At 41.7% G+C, this 18,708-nt stretch overlaps 1 protein-coding gene across 1 annotated transcript in view; it reads left to right on the top strand.

Annotated features, from left to right (window-relative positions):
• The window catches only part of LOXHD1 (lipoxygenase homology PLAT domains 1), a 146,347-nt gene that overhangs the window by 68,184 nt on the left and 59,455 nt on the right, over positions 1–18,708 (top strand). Inside the window, exons 17-29 of the mRNA XM_074856970.1 lie at positions 914–990; positions 1,837–2,033; positions 2,367–2,559; positions 3,367–3,527; positions 6,217–6,321; positions 6,379–6,511; positions 7,044–7,198; positions 8,490–8,623; positions 9,593–9,741; positions 11,034–11,138; positions 11,849–11,977; positions 12,735–12,899; positions 17,382–17,563. Of these exons, the coding sequence (XP_074713071.1) occupies positions 914–990; positions 1,837–2,033; positions 2,367–2,559; positions 3,367–3,527; positions 6,217–6,321; positions 6,379–6,511; positions 7,044–7,198; positions 8,490–8,623; positions 9,593–9,741; positions 11,034–11,138; positions 11,849–11,977; positions 12,735–12,899; positions 17,382–17,563 (1,885 nt within the window). The remainder of the gene's footprint in view (positions 1–913; positions 991–1,836; positions 2,034–2,366; positions 2,560–3,366; positions 3,528–6,216; positions 6,322–6,378; positions 6,512–7,043; positions 7,199–8,489; positions 8,624–9,592; positions 9,742–11,033; positions 11,139–11,848; positions 11,978–12,734; positions 12,900–17,381; positions 17,564–18,708) is intronic.

Here is an 18,708-nt window from a genome sequence, read left to right as displayed (position 1 = left end):
CCCCAGTGCACCCCTGTGGGAAACCTGACCCTAGGCAGATGTTTACAGGGATATCCCGAGTGCTGCAGCAGTCTGGGTTTAAAGTGGAAAGTGAGAAACCTCTGCCAGGGCCCTTGCTGTTGTCACACAACAGATGCTGTATGGTGTATGACAGGGTTGGGGCTGTAATTCCTTAGTCCCTGAGGCTGAAGGAGCAGCTGTGAAGGTTACCAGATTAGCAATTGGTTCCCCTCCATTTTCCTTTCAGAGTTTTTTCCCTTGAGATCATGCTACAGTTTGCTTTGTGCCTGGCTCTTCTTAAGTAGTCTAGTTGGATTAATGTTGAGAAACAAAGGAAATCCTTCCTTTTGCCAGTGTCAGCTGCCTCCACATACCCAACCCTGAAAATGGGAACAACATAATTCATCCCCTACCTGGTGGAGAAAAAAGGGTTATATACTTATCTGTAAGGAAGGGAAAAATGATGATAGACTAGAGTAAGCAAACACTTAAAAAACCTGGGTTTAGTAATTTAGATGCTATAAAGGTTGTAATCAAGGTGGCTAGTAATAAAAGCTGCAAGTATTTCAGGTCAATGAAGGTCAATGCTTTCAAGAGACTGAGACCGCCCATTTACAGGAATAACTTGTGGCTGTGAAGTTTGTGCTTTCCAGACAGGTGGACATCACAGCAGATGCTTATCTACTACAAGCAAGGCTCTCACGATCTCTCTTCTTGGGAAAATGGAGGTTTAAAATGTGACTGCTGTAGGGTCTGGTCAAACTCCTGCAAACTGAACAGAGATACAGAGCCCTGTAAAAATATCCTTTTGACTGTGGTGTGGATTTTTACTATGTGTGGAGCCAGACTAGATTTTGAAAGTTCTAATAGGTCCTAATTATTCAAAGATAACTTACTTCTGTTTGTAAACCAGATGGCTTGACAAAAATGAGGATGATGGTCAGATTGTCCGAGAATTAGTGCCCGCTGGGGAGTCACCAATGCTAAAAAGTGAGTTTAGCTTGGAAAAAAGATGGCCTGGGTTTGAGCTGTGTATGCATGTGTTTACTTACTTTATTCTACTTAATGATTCATGTCAGTTCACAGTAAATCTACTGGGCTTTTTTTATCATTCTTATACAAGAAGCTGCAGTAGGTCACACGGGGGAAATACCTCTGACCCTTAAATCCTAGTTTATGAATGGGATTAATTTGCATAAAAGCAAATAATTACAACATTATATATGTAGAAAGAAACTTTGATTTTTAATGTCGTGATTTGTTTAAGAACTGCTTTCTTGTATAGCTTCCTCTGAAGGATCTTGAATTGCCATTGTTTTAGTATAATGAATTCTGTTGAATAATGTTGTGTTCCCAGAAGAAAATCACCAGAAAGATTACGTTGTCCTTCTCTGGAGAACCAGGGCTCCAATACTACAATTTTCTTTAGAAAACAGTGCTTACAGACCTCAGGTTTAGATGCTTTTTGTTTTGTTTTAGAAAAAATGTCAAAGCTATTGAATTAAACTGTAAGGATAAAAAGCATGAAATCACCTCACTTGCCTAAAATTGTTTTTATGGCTTGGTAATCATCTAACAGTGAGAGGGAGGAATACAGAATATTTTCTGCTACTTAGTGTAATTGCTGCCTTTCTTCTCTTTTGGTGAATAACTCCAAGGTGTGACAGCTTACCCAGTGTGGCCCTAAGATGCTGGATGCATGAACGGATGAGTAAAGTCCTTTCTGTGTCTGCAGCTGGAGCCTTCCTCCCCTGTATCTGTCTGAAGCCAATTGCCAGGCTGAGCACTGGAAATGCCACTCACATGTCTGTGTTCTGTACATTGATCTCACTTTAGATGTCAGTTATCACATCAGCGTGAAGACTGGAGATATCCCTGGTGCCAGCTCAGACTCCAAAGTTTTCATCAAACTCTACGGTGAAAAAGCAGACTCCAGCAAAGAGACCCTTTTAGTCTCTGATAATGATCTAGGCAATTATTTTGAACGTGGTCGAGTGGATGAGTTTACTATAGATACGATGGATATTGGAAAGGTAAGAATTAATTGCAGGTGGCTCTGTACCTCGTGCAACTGACTGCATTCAGAATCAATATAACACTCAGGATTGAATGTGATGTAAGAATCTCTGGCCTTTACATTGGATATTAAGAAATACATTTTGTATAGACCATTACATTGGCAGTCTAGTGTACATGCTGTCATGTGAAGAGTGTTTTAAGTTCTATAGTTAAATGCAAGTATTAATTATTTACGTGAACATTGTGGAAGAACAGGGTGCCAGGGGAAGGAGATTTTTATATATTAAGTAAATTCTGTTGTGTTGGGGTTTTTTCTGCCCTCTTGTTTTTTGTGTGCTTTTTTAAAGATCAACCGAATACTGATTGGACATGATAACGTGGGTCTCCGGTCTGGCTGGTTCCTGGCCAGTGTCCAGATCACAGTTCCAGTCCAGGGAAAGCAGTACATGTTCCCCTGCAACCGATGGCTTGACAAAGATGAGGCTGATGGCAGGGTGGAGGTGGAGGTCTACCCAAGTGAGATTCTGCCTGTTGAGAAATGTGAGATAAAACACATTGAGATATGTGTGATTTGTATTACTAGCATTTTTAAGGACCAGGTTAGAAACCAAAACCAAAAAGTCCCTGTCCAAAAGAGCTTATTTTGGTGAGGAAAGTAAACTATTTTGCTTTTGTTTTGTTCCTAAAGCAGTTGGAAAAACATTACAGTGTTTTCCATCTCCATTTCCTGAGACCATATGAAAAATTTACATCCTGGGCAGTGAAACACAGCACAAGGCACTGTACTTCTTCATTACAGTATCAGTGGGTTCTGCTTTTTTTCACATTTACCTGCCTTGCTGCCCCAGTCCTGCACCACCAAATGGCCTGTCCTGCTTGTATTACCCCATTGCCTGGAATAGAGAAGCTGTTTGATACATAAGGACCAAATCCCTACTGTCTATTTAACTTTTATCAGTAGATTCATTTTATTTTAAGGCTATGGTTAAAATTTGCCTTGGGATCCTGAGAAAGGATGCTGTGTTTTGTCTCTGCTCTGTTTTACTCCCTCCCTTGTATTGTGTTAAGGAGATCATTTAACCACTCTATAGTTAATACTGAAATGAAATTCCATTTTAAGGCTCTGTTTTGCACCCCTCTGACGCTGGCTTAAGACTTGTAAAAGGAAAACTATTAGGTTAGTCCTCAGTGAAAAGCCGTGTTATCTCAAATTTGGTTTAGATAAGAGCAAATAGTCGGATATGTGGTCATTTGTTAAGACAAGATAGTTTAATTTTGAACCTGAGCCCTCAGGAATGTTGTTATCTGAGCTTCTCTGCTGATTTAATTGCTTTATTTTTGGATTAGTGATAAACTACGAGGTGTCTGTAGTTACCGGAGATGTGCGGGCCGCAGGCACCAATGCCAAAGTCTTCATGCAGATTTATGGTGAGAGTGGCAAAACTGAATTGATCATCTTAGAAAATAGATCGAACAACTTTGAACGGGGAGCCACAGATGTCTTCAAGGTATGATGAAGGCAGTTGTTGCTGCTTCTATGAGGGGAAAGAAATGACCAGCCAAAACTGAGACATCAACAGAATAATTAGCCCAATCATACAAACAATTGACTTTTTCACAGGTCTGTTGGTATTTGCGGTCCTCTGTCCATATTTCTGAGAGTTTTTGTATTTCTTTTGGGAAGTTTTGTGTTTTGTGGAGTGACTTTCAACTTCTGAGGGCCTGGTAGCAAAGGTGTCATAGAAGAATATGGTCCAATGACAGCATTTGTTTACATTTACTTCCAAAAGGAGGTACTCATGTTAGATCTCAGAAGACCTTAAACTTATATTTTGGGCCTGACCACATGTTATTGTCCCTTTTCTTTATCTAGCTGGGGAAAAAGAAACCCCATACAAAATATGAGGAATCCTGGCTTTGCCTGTGTCACACATGCCATTAACCACGGGTACATGTTGTCAGCCCAACTCTGCAGAGGCTTGCTGCTGTAATTTCTGTGAACGTGTGAGTGGCCCATGGATTTTACTGTCTGTAACACTAGTCCAGTGAGCACTGCATGGTCACAGCCCTCAAGGTGTACAGCACACTCCTCCAGCTATCGGTCTGGCTAGTGTTTAGGTTTATACTGCGGAGTCCACAACTCTTTCTGAGCAACCCAACAGTAAGCAACGCATTTGCAGGGCTGAAAAGCCTGAGACTTAACTCAGGTGTGTGAGCCAGGACCTGGATAATCCAGCAAGAGGTCCTGGGCTGACAAGGCTGAGCAGCAGATGGGCACCATAGTGTGGTTGGGAATCCTCTCCTGGGCAGGGCCTGGCTATGTTGGACCATTGTCCTTTTCTGGTGTTCTTGCTTGGATTTTCTGTCTAGATAAACCAGGGTCTAGGGGAAAGAAATGTTCTTAGTTCTTGTCCTGATGTGGGGTTAGAGCAAGAACAGGATGTCCTTGGAGATGTAAGGAGACACCAACATCTGGACAGTAAAGCACAGAGTTCAGATGGAAACAGGATTTAAGGCACATCTCTCGTATGTGCTCACAGCACAAGGCTCAGCACTGTGGTGCCTAGGTCTGCTTGTGAATTTGCAGTCCCACAGAGGTGGGATCCATGGCATCACAGTCAAGCACCTACTTGGAGCTAGTGGTGGAAACTCCTCTGAATTGTCAAGACTGGGATACCCTTCCCGTTGTCACTGGCCAAATGGAGGTGCCTTTATCCACAGTTTTACCACAGCTTTGTAATGTGTATTTTTGAGATCAGTTCACCTCCTTCTGCCTCAGTTTCTTGCTTTGTAGAATGGAGTGAGTGATGTTTATCCATTTTTAATGAGTTCTTTGGGATTTAAGATGACTAACACCTTATAAATGCTTACTTTTTTAATGCTCTCTATAATTTTAAGATTAGGTTTCTCTGATTTTAAAGGAAATAAGTTTTGAGAATTTATGAGTAAAAGCTATTAGCCAATATCAGATTTATGATAAAGCCGTATGTACAGTGTTCTGTTTACATAGGCATGCTTATATCCTCTCTCAGATGTTTATTGCCAGACTTTAAAGTTCTGCCCATTTTCTGTGATTTTTTTAATAAGCACACAAGGCAGAAGCTCTGAAGCATTAATAGACAGATCCTCTATCTCTTTCATGATATGAATATTTACAGAAAGATACGGGCGAGAATAAGATTCTGTGAGTTACACACTAATAGGAAATGCCATCAGTTATAGACAAGGCATGCAAGATTATTATAGACAGTCTAAGGGTAAAACCGTGTAAGGAAAGACACATTCTTTATGCCAGGACAGCTGGATCAATTTTAGTTTTCTGATAAGCATCTTGTGTGCAATTGATTTTGTTTTAATCTACTATAGAAAAAAAATGCTTCTAGACGGAAACCTTACATGCCAAGTTTCCAGATTTCAGCCTGAAGCAAATGTTTGCAAGTTTTATAACATAAACACTGCCTAACAGCATAAGCAATCATCAGAAACAAGTCACTGGTCGTTGAAGGACTGCATGGAGTAAAACCTTCTGTACAACTTCATTAGGTAGTAATCTGGACAAATAATTTAAACCAACAAGGTTTTGTATATGCTGTATTCACTAGAGAGATGGAAATCTTACTGATACAGGCTTCTGCTACAAATGCATTGTAATCACTAATGATTGTATCCTCTCTGCACACTAGCGAAGTGAGAAAATACTTTTCTAATTTTCCAGACAAGAAGGGCAGTCCAAGACCATGGTGTCAGAGATCAGGTTATATGAGTCCAAGTTTAACGCTCTTTTGCTATATCATTATTGCTTCTTGCTTGGTTTATGTCTCATGCAAAGCATTAGATGTATCTTATTAATCATTTTAAAATGACCTTAGGCACTGAGAATCTGTAAAAACTAGACAATACTGGTAAGGAGAGCAATGGAGAATTAGGGAGCCCAGTAGATACGGATTCAGCTCCTGTCCTTGCCGTGGTTTCTCTGAATGTCTTCAGCTCAGTCTGTTCACATGAGATTTGGTGATGGAAAGTATGAAAGAATGAAACAGGAAGGAAAAAGTAAAGGTAAACTTGCAGAAAAGATTGATCTTATCTTTGCTTAGATGTTTTGGGTGTTAGAGGCAATGCTCCTCATTTTTAAGAAAGTACTTTATGAAGTTAAGATGTCTTACATCTTCCTGGGTGCTGACTTTCCCTTGGTGGCAGAGAGAGGCTGCAGATGTTGGCAAGATTTATAAGATTCGGATAGGCCATGATGGGACAGGCATTGGGGATGGCTGGTTCCTGGAAAGTGTCACGCTGAAGCGGCTTGCCACCAAGACAAAAGAGTCTGATAAAAAGAAGAAGAAAAAGAAGTCTGATGAGGAGGAAGAAGAGGAGGCCAAGGCAGAAGAAGCAATGGATGTCTATACGTTTGTGGCGCACCGTTGGTTGGCTAGAGACGAAGGAGATAAGGAGCTTGTGGTGGAGCTGGTGCCTGATGGAGAATCTGACCTGGAAGGTAAATATCAGAGGGAATGTGTGTGTATGTGGTTACAGCAGTTGTATAAAAGTCAATAATCACACTGTGGTGCTTTGTAGGACCATTTATGGCCTCCCAGACATCCCATTGCCTCAGGCATCCAGTGTAGCTTACACTGTGGTTTGGTTGATCAGCTCTGGAGGGGAAGAGGACAGTGGTTAAACTAAGGCAGAGGATGGATGAGACAGCCTGAAATGGGACTATCCTAAAGGACTTTTATAGAATTCTCCAAGGCTTGTCTGGGGCATTTAGGTCACAAGTTTGACAAGTTACCACTGTGACTGGGATTTCAGCAAGATATATAACTATTTATATGGTTAATGACAAGGGCTGGAGAAAGACAGAGCTGCTCATATTTTAAGATAGATTCAAACAAACTCCAGGCAAAGTCCTTCTTAAAGCTGACTGTGTCCACATATTTGGGCTACATGCTTTCACGGTGAGCCATGGATCTGACAAAATATGGCTATTTCTGGGCCCTCTTGATCTGCCTTTGCAATTTTACTTGCAGAGAATACATATGAAGTCCGTGTTCTCACTGGGAGTGTGTCGGGGTCTGGGACGGATGCTAATGTCTTCTTGAGCATCTATGGTGTAGGAAGAGGAGACACGGGTGAGCGCCAGCTGAAAAGATCGAATAACTTCAACAAGTTTGAAAAGGGACAGGTAATGCATGAACTCAACTTGCTCAAGCAAGCAGAAGGCTGGCAGATCTCTCTCAGTTATCATGCTGGCCATTCATTACAGTCTCTTCTCTGCAAGGCTTGGGTTTTTTCAGCTTAAAGCTCAGATGTGTTTTATTTTTTAAATATTATTTAAAGCAAAATGCCTCAAAACCTTTTCCAGGGGAAATTCATCTGAATAATAATCTGAACACCAATTCTACATTGGAACTACCTTTTCCATTTGCTTCCTGTACACATTCTGGTAGTAATGTTTCCTTCCAGGAATACTTGAAAACCACAAACTTTAAATTAATATTGGAGAGTATTTGTGAGGCAGCTCAAGTATGTCAGTATTTAGATTGCAAATATGATTCTAAATGTTCTACTCAACCAGTCAGGGAATAAAAGCAATATTACATGGTGTGCTATAATTACATTATAATCCAATCCAATTAAACGGCGTCTCTTGTAGATTGAATATTTGCCATAAAAATGTTTATGAACAATTAACAAGCTACTACTATAACCAGGAATTGTTCAAGGAATAATTTTGAATAACGAAAATTTACGGAAACAATAAGCAGCTGTGGAAAACTTGCAATCACAAAAAAGAGCCTAAGGTTGTTAAATAAGCTGTTAGCTGTGATGTATGAGCTTGGCACTGGTGAAACTGCAACCTGCACATGGTTCTTCACTCGGTGGGAAGAGCTCCAAGCTGCAAATGTAACACTCTCTGCTCTTGGGAGTAGAAACGCAAAGTCTACGAACAAGTTAATCACATTAAGATGTTTAAAGTATTATCATAACAAGGACCATCCTGTCACACTAACACAGCTAATAATCAAACCTCTTGGTTGTAGTAAGTGACAAAAAAAAGAAATTCTGTGGTTTGAAAAAAAGCATATGGAGGTGTGCAGGAGAGTTTCTGTGGAGTCGATATGTTTGTGTCCAGTTACACATTCAGCCTGGGGGAGAATACTAAGCCTGAAAGGAATGAGATTTAGGAGTGGTGAGTTAAACGTAGAGGAAGCTGAAATGGGCATGAGGTAAAGAAGGGAGTGAAGAGTTGTCCAGCTCCATGGCTGTTACTGCCTTGTAGGAGCCAAACATGAGTTTTAATGAGAAAGGTCACAGCTCTGTAGTTATTTTAGTACATCCACCCAAAGAATACAAGGGGGGCACTTAGAAACACCTTTTGTTTTAATGGGAAAAAAGGTTGCCCTTGGCCATTTACTGCCTGCCTTTCCCCCTTTCTGAGAAACACAGTCATTTGCCTCTTGCCCCCTGTGCAGGTGGATGTGTTCACCATCAAAGCCATTGACCTGGGTGAGCTGAAGAAGCTGCGGATCCGCCACGATAACACTGGTGCTAGCCCAAGCTGGTTCCTGGAGAGGGTAGAGATTGTTGACCTCAAGGAGAGCACCACGTGAGCAGCCTGTCGCACCCTTTTCATATGGTCAGAAAAGGCGACACGTTCTCAGAAGCCTGCAGAACTGCTGGAAGGCAGAGGAGATGCAGAAGGGCATCGTCGTATCTCCTCACCAATTTACAGGGAGCAGGCGTCCTTTGGGAGCCTTGTGATGATTGTGCTGTTATACTGAGTGTGGGGCCGTTTTGGGGTACCTCTGTGGGGGGTTTTGCTGTCCCAACATCTCTGCAGTTTGGGAACCAGCAGGGTTTGGAAGGAAACCTCAGCTTTTCTCTGTTTCTCCTGGGAGGGACTCTCCCTCCTGAGGAGGTCTGCTTGCAGACCCTGTGCTCATATGTTTCCTTTCAAGTCTCCGCTCTAGAAGTTCCTGACCTCACGTTTAATTTGCCTTTTGTACCTAACACAAAGGTCTGGACCTAAAGCAAGTCCTGATTGAAGCAAACTCCCATGATTTTTACAGACAGCTGAGCAAAGCCTAGGCTGTTTAAAACCTGAAATACAGGCTTGTCTTTGAGCAGGAACCTGCCTGAAGTCACATGCTTAAAAGTTGCACAGTGCTCAGGTGGGCGGTGCAAGATGGTCCAGTCTTCATAAACATAAAATGCCTGGGAGACTGGACGTTCCCTTGAGTTATTTAAGTTTTTCTGGGAGTGAAAACTAAAAGGAATTAATCATATGGAGCTGGACGTTCCCTTGAGTTATTTAAGTTTTTCTGGGAGTGAAAACTAAAAGGAATTAATCATATGGAGCTGAAGGTTCAGAAACAGTACTTCTCAGTAAGTGCTCACTAACCTATTTATGAGTTTAGTTACCACAAAAAATACCAGAGCTCAAGGATGAAAACAGACATATTGTTCAGCTTTCAGTAACCTTGTTTTTTTAAGTAGCCTCTGATCTGTGCTTGTTTATGTTATTAAAGCCTGTGAAGTCCTGTGTAAGTGCCGGGTGCTGCTGTCATTCTTGTAGGTATTATTTTCCATGCCAGCGGTGGTTAGCAGTTGAGGAAGATGACGGTCAGATTGTCAGGGAGCTGGTCCCAGTGGATGAAGCATTTGTAAAGAAAGATTCGGAAAATGATGGCCAGTCTCTTGCAACGCTGGGCCTGGAACAGAAAGGTTTATGTTAGCCTTGTATTTCTTCCAGTGTGGGGTTGAAAAAGAACCAAGTTACTAACATTGCTGAGGGCATTAGCAGTTAACATTTACTGGGCTGTGAGTAATTCTGTCCCCACCATGAAGTTTTCAGGTGTGAATGAAGTGCGAAGTGCATGTCAGCCAGTGAGGGGTGGACACTCCTCATTTTTAGTTGATTTAATCACTTTGCAAGAATGGACCCAAAGTGAGAAAGCTAGGAAGAGGGATGACATGTTCAGTTATCATTTCTCAACTGAAATGCACATTTGTTGTTAATATCTAAGGCATAAATCCCAGCCATTTCACATCATGGACTGGAATGGTTAAACATTTCAACATGAAACCAAGCAGAGAACAAACATGGCCAGAAAAAGGAAAGGGACCTAAATTTGTCTCACTTTCCATCTTGCTGCTTATGTCCATTGTCCTCCAAAATAACTTTATCTGTCTTGTACATAATTTTGCATGGTAACCACAGAGCAATGACACACTCCTGGGTCTGATGCTGAAAGGTGCTGAGTGCCCAGCACTTCCATTAGCTTCACTGCAAGTGAAGGGTCTTAAACTCCCCCTCAGATGCTTTTGAATACATGAATAGTTTCCACAAATTGGATAGCCAACAAATTGCCGCAAATTGGAGAGCCCTGTTTCAGAAGGACCTTCTGGCTGAGCAGCATCTTGGAAATATGGGAGAAAGGTGCCGATCTGGAATTCCTGAGTAGGTTTTCACAGCACAGTGAAGACTATATTAGACTTTTTCACAATTTTTATGAGTTTACTGCACTTGTTAGATAATGGTGCAATAGAAACCTCCCAAATGATGCTATTGTGAAGGGTATGTTCATGAATATGAACTGCATATGTCAATGTGCACATACTTTCTGGTATGCATTACGTGCACATATATTCTTTGGTGCTATTAGAATAAAGGGGGAGGGGTGTTGTGTTTTTGTTTTTTAAATGAAATAACATTATAGGCAGAGACAGATTTGAAGAGCTTTACAGATTCCCAGGAAGCAAATGGGAAGGCTTGAGCACATTTCTTATCTGTAGCTATTTAGACAATGTACTGAATGACTGGAGCAGTAAAAGACTCTGCAACCAGATAGCCCTGCTCACCCCAGGAGCTACCACAGCATACAATAGGAATTAGAGATTAGAACGCAGCTGTAACTGGTCAAAATAAAACCCAAACCAAACACATATACAATGAAATGTAGAGTTAATTCCTGCTCAGACTTCACACTCTTAAATTAAGATATTTTATCTGACAGCTAAATCAACAACATACACTGTGAAAGTGAAAACCGGGGACAAGAAGAATGCTGGGACAGATGCCAATGTTTTCATCACTCTCTATGGAAGTAAAGACGATACAGGTATGGCTTCATGTGATGGAACGGGATAGCACCTCATTGCTGGATACCTGAAAACACAGGTCATGGTTTCCTTTTGTTTCCATTATACCCATTTCTCACTCCTTTTTAGTACAACGTCATGTTCTCACTGTCTCCGCATACTTCACGGTAACTGGGAGCTGCTGTAAATCACTGTCGAACTTTGCGATGCTGATTTGCACCAGCTGCTGATCTAAAGGCTTTAATTTCAATTATAGAAACAGCACAGTTGACTGGGACTGCATTACTGAGTAGTGAATACAGTCAATGATTTGCTTTCCTCAGCAATGAATCAGCATGCTCCTGAAATCCAGCTCTCCTCTGCCTCTTTGAGTGGCCCAGAAGTATTTAATCAGCTGATGAGCAAATCCTCTTGGAAGCAGTCGAGCTGTGTGTGCGGTGACTGGGGCGCCTGTGAGAGTGACAGGGAACTGATGGGTAGGACCAATTTCTTTTGCTGTGAACACAGCGCAACAGATTCGACTGTGTCGCTGCCAGAGGATCACTCAAGAAAGGAATGATGTATATTTTGGGTGTTGATACAGGTTTGGGTTCAGAGGGAGGGACGCAGCTCAGATCTTGAGATGAAAAGCCATTTTTTACATTTTAGCCCCCTCCCTCCTTCCACTGTTGACATTCCCAGAGGATTTGTTTCACATGCTGAACAATGTCCTTTTGCATTGCCACAACAGGGATAGTCAGCCTAAAGGCCTCAAAGATCAACAAAAACAAATTTGAGCGTGGGAAGGTAGATGACTTTACAGTGGAGTCTGTGGACATTGGAGACCTGAAAAAAATCAAGATAGGCCATGACAATAAAGGTAAGATAATCTGCTTTGTAATGTAGTATTTCTAGTGCGTTAGGCACATTGCTGTATAAAATAACCTGCCTCCAACAGCCCAAATGTAATTTACCTTTTGGTGACAGATCCTTGCTGTCACTTTGGCTGTTGCTGCAACTATCTTTGCTGCTAATACCATTCCCATGGCTGTGGCAATGAGAGCACAGTAGTGGCAACTTGCAGCTAGCTTTTCAACCTCTTCCTCTCTGCAAGAGGCTCTTTGGTTTTGCAGCCACATCTTTAGAGAGTTTTCTCATACATCACCAAACCTTGTATTTTTGCTTGTCACACTTGGGACCTATAAACTTGTCTCGTTTCTTTATCAATATTTTTCTTGTTTTGACCATCAAATCTTGGCTGCTTTTGAGACATGACTGTGTCTCTACTACAAACAAGGGAAGCAGTGGAAGGACACATGAATTCCTTCACTATGGAGCACCAAGGGACTTGTTTGTTGATAACTCCTCTGTTTTATTACAAAGGCAAATTAATCCAAGTGATGGAGTAATTAGCACTTCCACATGCACATCTTTAACCTGAGGCATATAGAAATGTAAAGCACATTAGCTCAAACCTGGACAATCTCTTGCCATGATCTTTATGGCATCTATTCTATTTTTCCATTGGCAGAAGAGAGGAAGATTTGTTTCTCAGGGGTCTGGAATGCAATGATTCATCAGCTGTTGTCTGTAAAGGCTTCGTGGTAGGTTATTCACTGTTATCTCTCCAACCACAGGTAATTCAACTGGCTGGTTTCTGGAATGGGTGGAGATTGATGCCCCATCACTGGGACAGTGCCTCAAGTTCCCTTGTGGCCGTTGGCTGGATAAATCAGAGGATGATGGAGCCATAGAGAGAATTATCTTCCCTGCAGAACTGCAGACAACAGAGTATATCCCATGTGAGCAGAATGCCATTTCCCCAGGATACACTCATCATTACAAAAGATAAAATCTCACTAGCTCATGCAGTTTTATAGGCTTGGCCTCTCCCTTGAATTGGCTTTGAAAAATTTATGAATACATCACTTGCCAACTATTCCAATTACTACGAGAAGGTTCCTCTGGGCGCTCTAGACTAACATTTCCTGTATTTGTCAAATCATTAAAAGCCCTGTGGCTGTGTATGATTGTCTTTTTCCTCCCTCTTGCCCTGTCATCTCCAAGTCCTCAGCCTATTCCAAGCCATCTTTCTTGTCTCCAGTTTTCCTTTGATCTTGCTCCATTCTAATATTGCCATTTCTGTTATCAGAGCAGACAGTTTGATCTTGCTTCCAAGCCTTGGTTCTCTCAGTGCCTTTGGCATTGCACCCCCCTCTCTTGCCAAAAGATCCTCTTCCAGAGTTTCTTCAGTGGGGTGTTTTTCTGATAGTGTTGCACCAGTCTCCCTCTTTTAGTGTTCTCCAATTTACTCTTCACGTCACTCCCCTCTAAATTAATGTTTGGGGTAAACCCAGTGTCTTTTGGAATCTCCTTCTGAGTACTAAGCTTATAATTTTCGAGTCTGCTATGACACCTCAAACTGTTCTATTCAGACAACTTCTTTTTCTGTCTCCAGAATATCAAGTATCAGATAATATGACTTTCTTGAAATAAATGACTGGAAACATTATTTTGCTTATTCTGTAGCCCTCTCTTTCCTTTTTCACATGTGCATCCTTGACTGTGCAGGGAACTCACGGCCCTGGGACTGTATTTGACTTGTCCCTCCCTGATCTGCTTCATTTCAAGTTGTCAACAAATATTTCCTGGCCCACGTTCAGGGGACTATAAGAATTGCCTTCTCCCTTCATTAAGTTAGGTGCCACAATGGTGAGGGATGAGGTTTGGAACCTGAGAACTGATGTCCACCCCGTGCCCTGCCAGGACCTTCCTAGGTGACTCTGAATAAGTGATAGGTCACACCAAAGCTGTCTCCTACCTCACTTTATCCCTCGTTGTATGCATTGTTTGTATCAAAAGCCTTACATACTGCAGTTCCTTATTTTTAGACATCAAAAGTTAGCGCTGCCCAATCTCTCTTTTGCTGCCTTAGTGTTTCCTTCTTCATAAGTAGCTGTGAAAATAACCACACAGAATATTATCAGCTGCTTTAGCTCCTTCTTTTTTACTGTCAACACTGTGGTTCATGTTGAAGGTCTCCTTCCCACTGGCCCTCCAACATCCAGATCCTCACATCCTGCAGCCTGTAAGTTAAGATCAACTTTCTTCTCTGAAGACCTGCCAACGTCGTCTCTTTGAGCCTCCTCCATGCTTTGACCAAGCTATTTTTTATTTCTCAGGTCTTACTTTCTTTACCTAAATTGTCTGGAGCAGAAGAACAGATACTCTTTGCTCCCTTCCTCGCTTTTATCAGTTAACTGGATGACATAATAATCTTTGCATCTGAAAAAAAAATGGTAGATAGACATAGTAAATAAATATATTCATAGGAATGAATATAACCCAGAGACCTTGTACACTCTTCTCATCAGTTTTTTCCATGTTATCCTGGTCGATATATATTTTGATGGAGATGTTGACTATACAGTTTATTAATGTCCCTGCATATTATAATGATGTAAGAGTTTCTGGCATATCATGCCTTTGAGTACATAGTTCACGTAAACCTGATTTTTGTCGAGTTCCACATTCAGCCTTTGAAAATAATCAGGTGTCTCTGGCAAAAAGGTTGCACCAGCCTCAGTGTCAGCTTTGGCTGTTTCACCATTTAAACCATTCCCCACTGTGCTACTTCCTGCATTCTGATTTCCTGACTATTAACCTGGGGGTTTCAGTTTGCCAGAGGTAACTAAAACGGTTTGATTTGTTTTATGATGACTCGTGCCAGAATTGTTTCACACCGAACAAACGATAAAAACATGTCATTGGCAGTCCAATTAAAATCATCCCTGTGGGGATACAACTTTAAAAGTGCCATGTAAATGAAATGGGCGTCTGACAACTGAAAGTTGTGCTGCTAGTGACCTTGTTACGGTGCCGCTTTGCTGATTCAGTTCTAAGCTGATGTTAATATTCAAGCAACAAGAGCAAGCACCACGAACTTCAGCAGAGAAGATAATTTTTAATTCATAATGCATAGCATGTGATTTTTGGTCTCCAGGATTTTTCTTCCCCCTCTTACATACTGGAGAAATTATTCCAGTTTACTTGCAGCACAGCAGAGAAGATTTCATTGGGCTGGGCAGAAAGAATATTAAGTACCTCCAGGCTGACTCTCCGTAGAAGACTTCTTCATCTCTGTTCTCCTGAGAGCTGTACTTAGAGAGCCTGGGTTTTTAATGAATGATTAGTCTCCAGTACGCATAATCAGAGTTACTCCAACAGTAGCAGATATGGTGCCAGAAACTTCTCTCTACTGTAACAGAGATGCTGAATCTGAAATATAGCATGATGTGCTGTAGTGTAAATAGCAAAGATGGGTCAAGTCACTGCAGTGTAGGCCGATGCAGATGCCAAGCAGCTGAGAAGATTGTAGTGAGGGATGGGAAGCGGTGGGAGCTGGGATGGTGACATATGGGAGAGGGATGGCCAGCAGTGGGTCCTGGAGATAGTGCTGGCTGTGTAAGACTGTGCTTATGGGTAGTGATGTGGACTACAGGGATTGTGTCTGCTTGCAGCGGGAGAAGTCCCTGGAGGTAATCAGTGGTGTCCAGGCCTCACCTGGTATTTTTCATGTAAAAATTTCAGAAAGGATTTTGTCCTGGTTTTGGCTGGAGTAGAGTTAAGTTTTCTTCTCAGTGGCTAGAACAGTGCTGTGCTTTGGGTTCAGGATGGGATTTGGTATGAAAAGAATGCTGATAACACACTGATGTGTTCAGTTGTTGCTCAGAGATCAAGGACTCTCCAACCCCCCATGTCCTGCCCGTGTGCAGGTGCACAAGAAGCTGGGGGGAGCATGGCCAGAACACCGGACCCAAACTGGCCAGTGGAATCTTCCAGATCATGTAACGTCATGCCCAGGATATAAAGGAGGGGTGGATGGGGAGGAGGGGGGTTCTCTCTCACTTCCGGGATTGTGACTGCAGGATCTTGGGATCGCTGGCTGGGAACAGGCTGGGTATCAGTTGGTGGGTGGTGAGTGATCGCATTGTGCATTACCCCTTTGTACTTTCTAGTATTGTTATTGTTTTGTTTTATTTCAAATATTTGAAATATTTTATTTCAAATATTAAACTGTCTCCCTTTACCTTTACCTGGGCAGGTGGAGGGTAGGTGAGCAGCTGCATGGTGTTTGGCTGCCAACCAGGTTCAAACCACGACAGATTTAAAGGAGAATAGGGATACATTTCAGTTTGCCAAATGGCACACCTGAATTTACATATCCTCATGACAGTGGAGTGTCTGAATTACCGTTGTCATCAATAAATCTTTGGTCATTCACAGAGGGTGGGTTTGGAGAATGATTCAGCTAACCCAGAGGAAGGTGCCTACATTTGCTTGTTTGACTCTTCAAACCCCGTTGACTTTAGTGATTACATCTGGAGATGTACCCACCTATTTGTTGTGCAGACATCTGAACACAGGTTTCTTACTCTGTGAGCTAAACATCATCTCACCTTGGAAACTGAGGATATTCAGCAAATCTGTAGCAGAGCCAGGAACAGAGCCCCAGTCTTATTCCTGGGTCAGTCTTGTTCCTGAGCAAGTATGAGTCACACTCCAGCAGGACTCAGGCCTGAGAAGCTGTGAAGATAGAAAAGAACAAAGGGAGGCATCAGATTTTCAAGTCATGGAACATTCTGGAGAAACCAAGGGAACAGAATAACAGTATTTAGGGGCTTGATGCTTACTATTCTGCATTCACCATTGATCTGGTACAGATTTATCCTGTTTGCTTCAGTGTTACGGAGAAGGTGGTGCTAAGAGAAAATTAGATCAGAGTGGACAGCAGAGGGGTTTATTTCTTTTCCTTATGATTGATTTATGTCACTTTTTTAGTAATGAAAATAATAGGAGATTTTTTATCAGTAAGGCTGTCTTGAATATTTATATACTGCCTCGAGTTGGCTTAACTTCATCCATTTGCCTAGTTGCTCAAAAATTTGTGAGTTCCCATGCTTTGCTTTAAACTTGAGCTGTTGAAGCAAATCCTGTTTCAGTAATTTTAGATGACAGGTATAAATACAGGGTGCTTTCTGATCACGTGATTAGCCCCAGAATCTCAGTAAATGAACATACATCAAGGTCAATTTGCCTTACAGGGTTAAAGGAAATTCCTCTGGATTCTCAGAGTACTGACCTGCTCTGTATGATTCCTACGCTGTCTTCTTTAGCTGTTGAGTTTTCTAATCCAGATTTTGTTTCATTAAAATTTTCTTAGATGCATTGGTACACTGCTTACTAACTTCTGTTGTTTAATTTCCTGCCATTTCTTAAACCAGTTGTTCCTTACGAGATCACAGTCTACACCAGTGATATCTTCGGAGCTGGCACGGATGCAGATGTCTTCATTGTTCTCTATGGAAGTGATGGGATCTGCACTCAACAGAAATCCCTGTGCCTCAACAAGAGAGAGCAAAGGATGTATTTTGAAAGGAACTCGGTGAATCAGTTCATTGTGGAGGTAAGATCAAAGATGCTCACTGTCTTATTAGGTTGCCCTAAGGGAATTAAGAAGAGAAAATGGAGTGAAGTAGGAACTTTTCATCTTTTAGGGAAAGATATTCAGCTCTTTTACTTGAAGAACGTGGGTTCTGCAACTGACTTACTGTATACTGGATCAAATCTTTTCTCACTGACCTCCAGTCAGTAGCAACTCAAAGGTATCAACATGCAGAGCCCCTAATGAGGACTAATCCCTAGTGGCCTAATGCCATGTTAAGCCTTTTAAAGGCTGGTGCAATTTTATCATGGCGCTGAAACGTACCAACACATGGATGTGGAAGCTTGCCCTTCCAGGTAAAGTTGAGAGACACTTTGGAAGGTCTTTACATCTTCCGTTTCCTAGACCATGCTTGATAAAGAGAGGGTATTGGTCTCCATTCATGCCAGATCTGTGTACCTCTCCTTATCACACTTATTCGCTTCCATATTTGCTTTCTCTTGCAATTTGCAATACTTTGAAAGGTAACAGGAACCAAATGCTTGCAGTATCACTGAAACTAGTTGCCTTGTGTTTAAGATCCCTTTGCATCATTTCATGTTGCTCTTTCAGCAGATCACATTAAAGGGGCTGGTCCATAGTGCTCACTACATAGCACTTCATCTGAGTGGATGATCTGTTCATTTATTCTAACTCTATGGCCACCTAAGCATCATGCTCTCTTTCTCTGTATCCTTGAACAGAGAGACCATTACACTGCTGCAGACACTGTGATTTTTGAATACCTGAGGCCAGCTTCATGAAAGTTCTTATCCCACATTTCCTGAAGTGTTTGCACAACTGTATGCAAATAGTAAGACAGTGCACATCAGTGAGTGAGCTCATTTACATCTACAGTATTCAGCAATTCCTATTCATAATATGTTCTTGTTGCTGAGAATTTTTGAGAGGCAAAAATATAGGCAGTCCTGCTCTGGCCCATCATTTTGGCACTGCTTCATGCCCTTACCTTTTCTCCGTGGCTGAAACACCAACACTAACTTCATAGAGGACCTTAAAACTTCTCTGTGTTTTGAGTTGGTTTGGTTTTGTAATTGAAGGCAAATCTTAAACTAAATTTTTAACAAGTTAAAATGCTTCCAGACCACATTGTTGTTGTATGGCTT

Source organism: Strix uralensis, chromosome Z, assembly GCF_047716275.1.
Source record: "Strix uralensis isolate ZFMK-TIS-50842 chromosome Z, bStrUra1, whole genome shotgun sequence".
Taxonomy (NCBI): Eukaryota; Metazoa; Chordata; class Aves; order Strigiformes; family Strigidae; genus Strix; species Strix uralensis.
Note: the sequence above shows the minus strand (reverse complement) of the source record. Positions and strands in the feature narration are given on the sequence as shown.